Source organism: Phodopus roborovskii, unplaced genomic scaffold (genome assembly GCF_943737965.1).
Source record: "Phodopus roborovskii unplaced genomic scaffold, PHOROB, whole genome shotgun sequence".
Lineage (NCBI taxonomy): Eukaryota > Metazoa > Chordata > Mammalia > Rodentia > Cricetidae > Phodopus > Phodopus roborovskii.
This window is the reverse complement of record NW_026126461.1, coordinates 16,792,809-16,806,384: the sequence shown is the minus strand read 5'-3', so window position 1 is coordinate 16,806,384 and position 13,576 is coordinate 16,792,809. Positions and strand designations below refer to the sequence as shown.

The window sequence follows — 13,576 nt, the reverse complement described above, 5'->3', positions numbered from 1 at the left end:
TGAACGCTGAGAGATTTATGTGGCGATATGTGACAGCTGTGACCACACTGCTCACATACTCACCTTGGCAATTTTTGGCTGTCACGGCGTCTCCGTAGAAGCCGTCTGCACATCTCTCACAGTGGGCGCCATCTGTGTTCCACAAGCACTTCAGGCATTCCCCCGTGACAGAGTCGCAGTGGCCAGCCTCCAAAGGGTCAACATTGCCACTGCAGTTGCACGGCACACACGATCCCCCTGGCACTGCTGGGTTTCCATAGTAACCGTCTGCACATCTGTATCCAGGATGGAAAGCAGGATCTGATGAATCAGATGGCTCAAGACATTACCCCTCTAGCCAGGGACGCCCTGGGTGGCTAATAAATCAGACTGGATCTTTCCCTTAAGATTTGCAGTGGGAAAGAGGTGTCTATCCAGTCATCGCTCACAATACTCAGTCATCGCTCACAAATCTCCCTCGGCCGTTGTGAAAAGGGAGCAGATCCAAAGCAGGAATAGACCCAGGATGATGTGCACCCATGTTCGAGGCCAATTCTGACCTGCTCCTGGCCACTCAGGGCATAGCCCAACTCTGGAGAGACTGAACCACAGGCAGCCACCAAGGCTTGCACATGGGAAAACACAAGGTTGGCTTTGGGTGCCAGAGAATGACTCTTAAACCACCCCACACCCTCACTATTGCCCGGGTGACTGAATACTCAGACACACGATGGCCGTAACTACAGACACCCCCCTCCACACACATACACACGCCCATCCCCTCCTACATAAGTCTTTGAACACAGATGTGTTCCAGGAGGTGGAATATTGTTTTCTCAGTGGGCACAACACTACTTTCCTCCATGACCTTATGAAATAACAGTCATGTACCAAGATGCCAAGACCACACCGAGAGTTACATATTTTTAGTGTCCACCACTACACATTGTATACATACACTGAATTATCACATCGTATCTTCAGGGTCTGGACAACTGCCATGTGTCAATTTGACACTGAAGATTTGCAGATGCTTAAGAAGAAAGTATACACTTGGTGCTGGATGTTTGAAATGGCTAGTGCTGCTTTGTGAAACTGGGGGTTGGAGTGCCACAAAGTAGGTACCTCTCACACCAGGGTCCTGAGTAACCCGGGGCACACTGGTCACAGAGCACGTTCTCTCCATCAGTGAGGTGGCAGGTAGGGCTGAAACTGTCAAAACATTTTAAATGAATGTGAGTTTCCAGTGGATACTGCTCATTTCTAAATATTTAAAAACCGTTATTTTTGGCTACATCTGTCCCAGCCAATGGTCAACACGTTCTCTAAGTCTGCAGCCCAGAGTCCGCCACTGCTTGCTCCCCCTCTGCCCGCCCTTCAGCTCACAGTACACACACATCTCCCACCCTGACTGTCTGTGCCAACCACTCATTGCGTCAACCTCACTGCCTGGCTCAACCTTGTTTCCTCCATGAAGCCTGTGAACCCTCTGGACACACACACACACACACACACACACACACACACACACACACACAGAGAGAGAGAGAGAGAGAGAGAGAGAGAGAAGAGAGAAAGAGATACATGGATGATAGAGACAGACAGACAGACACACACACACAGATACAGAGAGACAAGAGAGAAAGAGATACATGGATGATAGAGACAGACAGGTAGACAGACAGACAGACAGACAGACAGACACACACACACACACACAGCTCCATGAGGTCCTGGAGGGGCCTGAATAATGAAGACTGACAATATCTCAGTCTCATCATGAGTAATGATTAACTGTCTCTACCATCATTTGGGGATGTCTTGCGTATGTCCCTCAGAGTTTCCTACATTTGGTTTGCTTCACACTGGTAATGTTGAGAAGTGGCGTTTAGGACGTTTGGAAAGGATTGAGGTTGCCCTGTGACCTGGCTCTCTCACACAGGTCCTGCCACTACCACACCATCAACATGAGCTTCTTAGAAGAAGCTGGTGCCATGCCCTTGAGCCTCCAGAACGAACTTCACATATGTCTTTTCCTCCCAAGCTACTCAGCTTCAAGACTTTTATGGCAGTGGCAGAGTCTAGAACAGAATTGGTGGATATACCAGAGTGTGAAGCGAAGCTCCTCTTATCATTAAATTCACCGTGTTTTTAATAAGAAAAACATTCTTCCTCTCCGTCTCTCATCTGAATCAATCGTCACTCAAGGCACGGTCTTGCTTGGCAACCTCAGAACACACATCACCAGGGACCTGGCCGCACCAGACCGAACCAGCTAGCAGAGGCTGTGACTTACTTGTTGGAAGCAATCGAGAGGGGGCAGGCACACGGCCGGCAGTCCTCTGGCGTCCCGTGTACAGGTGTCCCGTAGAAGCCGGGCAGGCACTGTTCACAGTGACTCCCTGTGGTGTTGTGTGCACATGCCTAGGGTACATGCATGAAAGCGTAAGTCAGTCCAGACCCCCTGAAAGGGTTTTCAGATTCATCCACTAACACGCTGGATTTCAAGTTAAAAAAGGCTATAAGGCATGTGAGCGCTGAATGATAGAGCGGAAGAATTACCTGTTTCCAGACCGACAGGTCTTACACTTTTAATTATGCATATATGTGTGTATGTCCGTGTGTGGGTACATTCACGCGTGTGTGCAGGTGTGTATGGAGATCAGAAAATGCCATCAGGTCCCCCGGGGCTGAATTTCGTTGTGAGCCACCTGCTGGGAACTCAATTGAGACCTCTGGAAGATCAGAAGGTGTTTTTTAACCCGTGAGTCAGGTCTGTAACCTGCAGACCCGTGTTTCTGTTTGCTTGTTTAATAGGACTGAGGAAATACTCAGGTTCATGGGTCCTAAAGAGCCATAACATACAAAACAACTCAATATCTGACCTGAGTGGAAGGTCAAGAAAATGCTTAGGGGGCACAGCTGTGTAAACAAACAAAACCAATAAATGGGTGGTAGACTATAAAAGCCGAGTATTAATGTTAGCTCACTCTGGATTATGACTGCACTAAGCTCCTTGTTTTCTTGGTATGCACACTGAAAGGTTTATGAAACCGGCCATTAGTGCGTTCAGTGTGCTCCCTAGTTTGACCAAAGGTCTGATTGGCTAGAGCAGTAACCGCCGCACAGTGAGACAGACTTGAGCTGGGTAAAAGCAAATGCGTAAATGGTAGGCGTCATTTCTTCTGTTCTTGAATAAATGAATTTGGGGTAAGATTGAAGTTATTTACAAAATCAAGACTTTTAAAAACAGGTGATAAAACTACAAACACATTAAGTCTAGACTCTTAGCAAACCCCAAGTTATCACCAAGTCAGCAAAACCTGAGCCAGACAAGCAGTAAACACAGAAACCACACACACACAGAGAGAGAGAGAGAGAGAGAGAGAGAGAGAGAGAGAGAGAGAGAGAGAGAGAGAGAGAGAGAGATTAAGGCACAAGTCAGACTGTCCACATGCAGCTTCTCCTTTGAAACGAGGGTTTGGAAAGAGTCTGCCAAGCAGCAGGAACGACTCGGGGAGGTTGCCATAATTGCTGAGGCTACAGTGGGCCTGTGGATTATCCTGCATCAGAAACGCATAGGGCAGGAAGAGCTCAGACTGCCTTCGGCTTCTAGAGTGTGCCTATGCCCGTTAAGAGGAATCATGGGGACTGGACCCCACATGAGCACAAAATTCATCTATGTTCCATATACATCTAGCGGCTCAACTTTATATGATGTTTGAGTAACTGTGCATGGGACAAAGCTTCACGGAATGGCGTTTTCCTCTTGCGGATGAGAGATGAGCAGGGCAGGGAAGGGCAGGTGAGCAAGGCCAGAGGCCAGGTGCAGGGTGGGCCAGCCATCTGCTCAGGCTCAGGCTTCAAGGAGCTGCTGGGCCTGCTCCATACAAGCTTCCTCACATTCCGCTTTCCCTTGAGGTTGCCTCACGTGCCCACACTGCATTGTATGGCACCCGAGCCTCTCCTCACCCCTTGCACTGGGTCTCCAGGCTGATACCCGCAGGGCTTGCTATCTCGTGACGTCTCTTTGAAGCCACTCAGTTTATATACTTGGTCATTTTCACTTCTGCACTGCATACAGTCCTACAAGTCCTGAGGCAGACACTCCTCCCCGTGGTAACTTAATGTCTGAACTATAAACACTTTGTATCACATCTGCCCTACACCAGAGTTGTAGCAGATTTTCTAGAAGGAGTTCTCCTATGCCAGGGGGCCTTAACTCAAATGTGGACTCAGACTGCAGTGAGCTGTAGGTTTGGATCCAGTCTTCAGAGGTGGGACCTGAGCCTGCATTTCTAACGAACCCCCAGGCACAGCCCGTGTGGTTCTCAGGCATTTGGGGATGCAATCTTAGTCTTGTTCCCATTCCCCCCATGGTCTTGGCTTTGATCATTTGCCCCAATGCATTTTTTAATGCGTTGACACCTGGCAGGGTGCCACGTTTGAAGTAATCATGTTGTACAAAACAAACGCAACTGCGTTTTGGAAGGGCTAGTCTAGAATGCGCTTGAACGAAAGTTCAGGGAAGAAACTTCTCCAAGGGTTACATGATAAGAACCAATGGCTGTGGGAAGGTTGGAATGTTGCAGGCCCAGGGCCTAATTACGATTTATCTCCGGTTATCTTCAGCTCCCTTAATAGCCACTCCTTATCAACGTCTATGTCTGACCTAACACCCCGGCGGCTAACAGGTCAAACCTTTTGGAATGAATCAACTGAAGAGATTGCTAACTTACATCGATCAAACATCTAAGAGGGTCAGCAGACGGCAGAGAATTCCCCACTGAGTTATCACTCATCTATACCAGCGGATTTGAAAAGGGCCTTAATGTAAGACTCCGTTCTGTGACTAAACAAACTTCTACTACCAAGCTAGAGTATGGATTTGGAGTAACCTAAGTCTGCATCCCTGGGTTGCCGTTCGCTGGGCATAAACTCTCTCATTGCCTTTGAAGTTCTTACTATGTTTTTATGTCCACACAAGTCGCTGGAGTGTGGAGTCTCATACAAGGGCCAGGTTGAACTTTCCTTCTATTTGGCTAAACTGCCAAGCAACTCTGTTGAAAAGCCCCAGGGACAGGTTTCATCTTTTCCTTGGGGTGGGCCACTCTAGGTACTGATGCTGCTGGTGATCTGGATACCAGAGGTGAGAGATGTCATCTCTCTTGGAAAGAGAAATTTCTCCTTTCATTGGAATAGATAAGACAAGAGGGCCCGAGGCAAGAACTCAACCACCAAGCGAAGCCTCTGCTCTTATGCAAGATTATGAATTCCCTCATCTAGGTTTTATTTATTTCCACCCATTTCTCTTAAAAATAAACATTACTTTCTAAAAGGGAAAATAGTAACGTGGTGGAAAAGGCTAACACACACTATCGTATCTAGGTGGCCCCGGCAGACATCCTCAGAAGCAGATACAGTGTGTCACGGTCCCCTGGATGCTCTGAGAAGGTCCCCTGGACACTGAGAAGGTGTATAATTTCCACAGCCTTGTGTGTCAATGTCCATTCCAGTAAACTCACAGGGACGCATCATATGAGACAAATCCTAGCTGAGGCCATTCTGCAGAGGGTCTAGCCTTCTTGAAGAGCACCAGAAAGTGTGAGCTACCACAGGAGAGAGGAAGCAAGGGATACAAGCCTTTGCTAAGCCAGAGGACTCTTGGTTTTAATCCTAAAAGAGAATGGACAGGCAAGGAAATGGAGATGGACGGGAACAGAACAGAATGCCTGGTTTGGTGAATGGCGTGGTACCAGTGCAAACATCATAGTTATGTGAGATTTTAGTGCTAGGACGCTGGCCAAGTTCCCCAAGTGCGGCAGTTTGAAAGTCATTGGCCCCGTATATAAGGAGTGGCACTATTAGCAAGTGTGGCCTTATTGGAGGAAGTGTGTCACTGGGGGGGGCTTTGAGGTCTCCTATGCTCAAGCTGAGCCCAGTGATGCAGTTCACTTCCCAGTTATCTGCAAATCAAGATGTAGAATTCTCTTTTTTTCAAGATTTATTTATATTTATGCAGCATTCTGCCTGCACATACGCCTGCATGCCATAAGAGGGCACCAGATCTCATTATAGGTGATTGGGAGCCACCATGTGGTTGCTGGGAGTTGAACTCGGGGCCTCTGGAAGAACAGCCAGTGCTCTTAACCTCTGAGCCATCTCTCCAGCCATAGATGTAGAACTCTCAACTCCATCTCCAGCACCACGTCTGCCCACACGCCACCATGTCCTTCCATGACGATAACGGACTGACCCAATTAAATGTTTTCCTTCATATGAGTTGCTGTGGTCATGGAGTCTCTTCACAGCAATAGAAACCCTAATAAGGACACTCAGGGACTCTCTAGTATGCTATGGCTTCCCTCTAAATCTAAAACAGTTTCTAAGAAGTGGTTACAACCCCAGAAATTGTGTGTTATAAAAGAGTAGTTACCATACACACTAAATGTATGTGGCTCACTTAGCACCCGGTTAGCACAGGTTCCTATGTGTCTAATGCCTTCAGCAGATGACTGCAGTCCATACTCATCTAACTCACTTGGTAGATATTTCAGTGACTATATATTACTAGAAGCACAAGGAGTCTTTTTAACTGTTCTACCTACCAGAAACGCATCCTCAAAGGCTGACGGGAAGCCTGGGGCCCGGGGTGGGTGGGGGCTGGCAGACACACAGAAGACATGTGAAATGAGCAACAGCCTCCCGCAGACACCGGAGCCAGGTTCTGAAGGAAAGCCATCCCAGAGGGACAGAAACACCCAGAAATGACACCCCACGCAGTTCCCATGTGTGCTTAGCCTCCAGAACAGAGACACAAACAGACCAAAGGAAGGTTCTCTCAATGAACAAAGAGAAAGCACATAATCCAGGATGTCCGAGGGGGCCAACAATTACTTTTCCTTAACCCTGTGACTCGGTCAACCTTTCTTATTAAAGAACCTGGGGCTGGGCCTCCTTGCCCAGACAATAGAGCACAGGTTATTAGTATTCACGCTCACACTCTCCCTGAGCAGTGAATCCATCTGAACACAGAGGGTGAGGGCGGCCTCGCTAAAGTCAGAAGGGAAGAAGGAATTCCTAGTTGAACTTAGACAAGCCTTGCCCTGTGCTGGCCCCAAAGCTCACGCTCAAGATTAACTGCGCATTTGTTAAGCCCTGTTCCAACCCACACTGCTTCTGAAAGAGGCTCTTGTCTGCAGAATTTAGCTGAACTAACTTTAAATTTCCATACGGCACAATGTGACTTTTATCGTCTTGTATTGTTCTATCTCTACTTCGGATTTGTAAATTTTGAAGTCTTTAGTATTTGCATGTACATTTGCATATAATACATGTTATCCATCTTGTATGTATATGTGCAATATATACATTAGTGGTATCCTGAGGACCAAACCCAACTCTAAACATGACATTAATTTATGTTGTGTGTGTGCCTTTATACACGGCCTGAAAATACATACAGTAACTTTAGTATGCGAGTGTTTTGACTGATTCATCACAAAAGATTGGATGTGGGACTTCTCCTCTGGGGTCTCAGGCCAACACAAGCTTCATAATTCGGATTTTCAGGTTAAAGATGCTGAACTCATACTAAAACCACGGGTGGAGCGGGTTACGGTATCTGAAGATACCGACTTGAATTTGGCCTCTACTGAGTCAGAGCCGAGGTAGGGAGTCACTACCCACAACACAAGGCAAATCAGTAAGTTAGGGCGAGGGACACACAGGGTCAAAACTCACAAAGCAAATTCCATGAATGTCACACTCCGATGCATGGCCATGGCATTCGCAGGGCTGACAGATTCCTCCAAAGAGTATCCCATCCACTCGATAATAGCCAGGAAGGCAGGACTGCAAGAGAAAGGAGCCAGTCTAGTCAGCTCCTGAAACAGGGCTGGGCTGTGTGTCTGTCTGTGTGTGTGTGAGTGTGTGAGTGTGTGTGTGTGTGTTCTTTGAAATGCACTTGAGAACGGAAACCCTTGATTTTCCACAAGCCGGGAAATATTTCTCCTTTCTAACTAACAAACATTTTAACTGAGATGCATTTCCCTGTCCTAACACCATTCCCATTTTAATTGTGAGGCATGGAGCCCTTCCATAAACCTACTGAGCTGAGCAGCACATTTAGCACAAGTATATTTAGTATCTGTCTAATGTATCAGTGGATGAGTAAACCACTTAAACCTTTTATATGCAATTGGCAAGTTGGGATATTCCCCATGGACCCTGAGCCCAGTTCCTTGTGGCTACTGAGGCACAGCCGAATTAAGCCTCTTGTGTTTGTATGAGCCTGTGTACATCAGTCCCAAAACCCAGTGAACATGGGCGAGTCCAGCTACAGCTGATTTCTCGTACATGAGAGTTATTTGTCAGGACACATGAATAGTGAGGGAGAATATGGGAAGAACTTAGACCTGGGCTAAATACACAGGATGTTCTCATCAGATGTCATTATCAATACTTGCATGCAGAGAGAGAGAGAGAGAACATGTATGTGCGTACATGTACACACACACACAAACACACACACACACACGCAGGTAGGTGGTGGCAGAGACCAAAGGCATCAGATACCCCTGCAACTGGAGATACAGGCAGTTATGCGATGCTACATGTGGCTTCTGGGAATTGAACTCAGGTCCTTTGCAAGAGCAGGATGCACCTTTAAAACAATATATGATGCCCGACCGTCCCATAATTTAATAAAGTCGAAGCCACGTGGGAGTTTTCTGAAGTTAAAATGTAAATGTTAGCCACATCAGCTCCAGCACACATTTCCCCTTCAGAAACTAGAGAGAGGAGGAGCCTAGCAGAGGCCAGCAGTACCTCACAGGAGGTCCCCATGTAGCCTTGGGGACATTCGCAGTGTTCCACATCAGTGGCTACTGCCAGGTCTATGGCATTAGGGCTCGCTACATCCAGAGAGACAGAATCCAGCCTGCAAACAGACAAGTGATGTTATGTATCTCTCATGCTTGCAGAAGACATCCCACACGTCACTGAAGATAGGTTCCTAAGAGGTTTGGTTTAAGGAAATGGGCCAGTGGTGTCTTTGAGGGCCAGGCACTCTGGCAGCTGCCATTATTCCGTGGGAATGTTCCAGCAGTCGGTTGTAAGAAGCACCACTGCCCATAGACCACCAAGGGAAAACTCTGACCGGAGCACCTCCCCAAGGCCAGCTGCCTCAGCATGAATGTGAGGTGACTTTCTCCTGGGTTTTACCGGGTTTACTTTAGCAGTTTCCACTTTTACACTTGGTTTCCACAAGCAGACCTCCTCAAATGACCCAGGATGGATGGATTCAGAAGATCAAACAACTGTGCAAAACCCTTGGCATTGGAGGAATGAAGGGAGAGGGGGAGAGAAGGAAGGGAGGAAGGAGAGAGAGAGACAGAGACAGAGAGAGGGAGGAGGGCAGGGAGGCAAAATGGGTCAGGCGCTGTAAGCATTGTTTGAAAACACTGAGCCTGAAGGTTTCTGGACCTGAAATCGCCTGTTCCCTACTAGCCTCGGTTGTCATTACTCATGCCTCAATTCTTCAATATTACAAGCCTGAAGGCAATTCCGACACCTTCTCCCTTTGACTGTGCCCCTCATACTTATCTTAACCTTGAAGTACACAAGACTGTAGCCCCTCTGTAGAGCCTGCTTTCCTTCCTTCCGGGGCATACCTGTAGAGGGCCATTCTAGCAGAGTTATAGTTGGCTCTGATCAGGAGGTGTGTCACATTGGCCAGGACGGTCATCAGCTCATCACGGTCAATCTCCCTTCCCGTATTGAAGTCCCGGAAGTTCTCAGGCACAAGTCTAACCACGTTGAAATACTCCTCGTAGGGTTGCAAGGACAGACCCTCAGCCTGTGTGCTGACAGTAAGCCCATTCCCCTAGAATGTAAAATTGGGAGGAAAGGCATTTGTAATGCAACTCGGTGACCAGAGATGAAAAATCTGTAGCCGGCAACCAAATTCTTACAGCAATCAGGTAGCGGAGTACATGACCCAATCCAGAGTTGCCAGAGGGGCAGTTAGTTAACTGTATTCTTTTTTATTTTGTGTGTGTATGTGCAGTTGTGCATGTATGGTGTGCACGCGTGCACAAACACACACACACACACACACACGTTCATGTGTGTGCCACTCCACCAGACCCCAAGCTTTACAATAAACCAGTGCAAACCAGTCACCTTGATGATGACGTCAGCATGAGACACGAGGCTACTGTGGACAGTCTCCACAGGGATGTCGTAAGACACGGTGTATTTCAGGAACCCGCCAAATGCCGTCAGCTGGAAGAGTAAGGAGAGTGTGAGAGCCTTAAGTCAGGGGAAATGGTTGCTAGGATCCACCTGGATACCTCCATCCTGATGGTGGTAAGGGAGGACGTTCACTCAAGGCACATTAGAAACTAGTTAGTGTATAGGATCACGATGAGGAATATATATATTCACACACAGATGTATATACAAATTAGAAGAAAATAAAATTAACTAGACACATACAAGCTACAAGATTAGTCTATTGTGAAGGTACAAGGTTAGCTTAAAACAAACCAGAGTGACTTAAACAGACTCCCCCCCACACACACACCGATGTATTTACTAGTTAGTCAGAATCTGGAGAGATGAGGCATAAGTAATTGGTGAGTTATAACCAAACATCAATGAGAGGAAGGGCCAATCTTACAAATCAACTCTCTGAACAATCGACACTATAGATCGCTGTCTTTTTATTTTCTTTAAATTAAAATGGTCATTATTTTGGTCATTTGTGATGTCCACGTGAGCATCAGTTTGCTGAGAAGACACTCGGCTGTAGGAGCCTTTCCCTGGGTGTCCTGCACTGTGCTGTGGGCCACCGTGCCGAGTCCACTGCAACCGGGCAAATTGGGAATGCGGCTAACACTCCGTAAAAGTCTGACCTATTCAAGGACCCAGGGCTTAAGTGGGAAAGTCACGGTGAAAAAAATGAGATGCATACTGTCCACTGCTGGGGATCCAGAAGCAAAGCAAAGAGCAGAGGATGATGGGATATCATAACACAGAACCCAAAAGGGACGAAGAGATTCAGTGCCCAGTGTGGTCTACAGCAAGGCTGCAAGCACTAGCAAACTTGTGCTTCAAGTCTTCAGTGCTGCCTGAGGTCTCTAGCTGGACACTGTTCCTGCCCTCACGCACCTTGTTTCCGAGGTAGGCCCCAGGGGCTGCCCAGTAGTACGTGGACCTCAGCCTCTGCATGACGGCTGTGTTGTTGATGCTGATCTGATGGCGCCCACCCAGGGCATCCTGCTGAGACCGGATCATATTTGGGCTGATCAAGTCAGTGACCAGCCACCCTGACATATCGGTAACCTTAAAAAAAAAAAAAAAATTTAAGAAATTTAGAATATGACCTTTATAAAGGTCACCTTAGGTCCCACTCGGTCCTGTGTAAATATCTTCGCAAGGAGGAGACAGATGGAGCGAGTTTACGCTCAAGACAGAGCTAACAGGACTGGCAGTTGTCACTGAAACACAGTGAGGGATTTCCTACTCGTCAGAGGATCCAGGAAAGCTGAGCACGTGGCACACACCTCAACCCCACGTCAGTCACATACAACTGAAGAACACAACCCCGCGGATCGCGGTTACATAGTTAAGATTTTTTAAATAAGAATAGAGAAACTACTACAGGCTCAATATCCCTAATCCACAAATGTCCCCAAATCCAGAATTGCTAGAGTCACAAATGGAAACCTTCACACCTGACCTCACTTTAGTCACAAAACAGTACACCCAAAACATTACACGAAACCTGTGTTGGGACTATGTGGATATGGACTATATGACATATGAATGAATAAATATATATTCCAAAAAGGAAAATCCCAAATGCCTCTGCTCCCCAGCGTCTTAGCTGAGGGGTGCTCAGTCTATAAATGTCATGATTAGAACACCTTGATGATGGGAGATGTCATTTTGTAAATGTGTTTCTCTTATTGGTTAATGAATAAAGCACTGTTGGGCAATAGGAAAGCAAGATAGGTGGGACTAGGAGACGAGGAGGAGAAAGGAAGTAGGAAGGAGGAGATTCAAGATGGAGGACGGAGAGAAGAACACCAGCCCCTCTCTCTGGGAAGATAAGACCACATGGAAGTACTTAGATTAATGGAAATGGGTTAATACTTAAGACAGAGCTAGCCCATAAGAAACTAGAAACGCCAACGGCGTTATATCAAATACAGAGTCTGTGTGTGTTATTTGGGGCTGGCGTGGCTGTGGGACCTGGCCAGCGAGGGAAAAAACTACTTATAACACCTTCCTATTTCTAACTACCTTTCTTTGTTGGCCCTGCTTTATAGCCAAATGATGGAAAATGTATAAAAAAAAACTCAGACCCTGTACTGCCAATGTGTGACTTGCCCAGGGGTGAGGACACCCCCCCCCAGAGTGGCAACCACAATGGTCAGTAGTGGCTAAGCACATAGCCCAGTAGCCCCTCCCCAACCTCCAGCCATCACACATTAAACTCCTGGCCCCAGAATGCCCAAACCCTGCCTATCCTTATCCTTATAATTCCAGGTCATGTGTGGCCAATCTACTCCCACCACTGGAATGCCTCCCACTCCAAGCCTCTTTGAAATGAAAGATTCCCGTGACCCCAAGTGGGTCCTGCAGAAGAAATGGAAACAAGGGGGGCATTCTACAACACCGTTTCAGCCAACTATTTCGAAATGTATATGGAAATAAACACATGAATCAGAATGACAATGTTATCAGGGTTTTCAGGAGGGGCTGCCTTGGGTGGGAGCCTCTCCAAACGGAAGAGTGCGCTTTAGGGAAAGCTGGCCTCCTGGAGCCCTAACGCAGGCACAGATGGCCTCCATGACACACTTACTAACCAACTAGCAATGTCGCCCACCTGACTGATGGACCACGTGAGGCTGTCACAGACATCGGAGACGCCAAAGCAGAAGCACTCAGAGCAGCCTTGGGGGTTCCTCTCTTGCAAGTTATAGAACCCGGGCTTGCAGCGATCACAGTTCTTTCCTTCAACGTTTTTCTGTAATTATTAAAAAAAAAAAAAGAAAGAAAGAAAGAAATGGATTAGCCGGCAAGACCGTGCAGCCAGAAAGACAGAGGAAAATGGCACACGGCACTGTTAAGGGAAGGTCCACAAAGACAGGCAATGAGTAGTCAACTAAATAAATATCCGAAGTCCATAAACAGCTCAAGCAGCTGTTTATGAATGGGGAGCCCACAACACCTGGCCTGACTCTGTGACGGAGAACACGTCTCAGATGATAGGGCTGGGTCACTACGTGGAAATAAGTTTTGTGTTGTTTTAAATCTTTCATGAAACCAAAGCTATTTGTTTACTTATATTCATATTTTGTTCGGTTTTAGATTTGATATTTTTCTATTTGAGACAGGTCTTATACTGTGTAGCCCAGGCTGGCTGGCATCCACTTATCAAGCCCGCTTTAGGCACTGATTTCAGGCATATACACCATGTCTTAATTGTACAAACATTTTAGCGTTTAAAGAGGGCTATATGGTTATTTGTTTTACTTATAAATACTCAAGCTTGTTTTCACTGAAGACTCTGCATTCATGGGAA

At 47.0% G+C, this 13,576-nt stretch overlaps 1 protein-coding gene across 1 annotated transcript in view; it reads right to left on the bottom strand.

Moving 5' to 3' along the window:
- Positions 1–13,576, bottom strand: part of Lama1 (laminin subunit alpha 1) — a 115,144-nt gene that overhangs the window by 53,368 nt on the left and 48,200 nt on the right. Inside the window, exons 11-19 of the mRNA XM_051190903.1 lie at positions 12,878–13,018; positions 11,155–11,328; positions 10,165–10,266; positions 9,654–9,865; positions 8,809–8,920; positions 7,723–7,833; positions 2,276–2,403; positions 1,105–1,191; positions 64–275 (exon numbers count right to left, since the gene is read on the bottom strand). Of these exons, the coding sequence (XP_051046860.1) occupies positions 64–275; positions 1,105–1,191; positions 2,276–2,403; positions 7,723–7,833; positions 8,809–8,920; positions 9,654–9,865; positions 10,165–10,266; positions 11,155–11,328; positions 12,878–13,018 (1,279 nt within the window). The remainder of the gene's footprint in view (positions 1–63; positions 276–1,104; positions 1,192–2,275; positions 2,404–7,722; positions 7,834–8,808; positions 8,921–9,653; positions 9,866–10,164; positions 10,267–11,154; positions 11,329–12,877; positions 13,019–13,576) is intronic.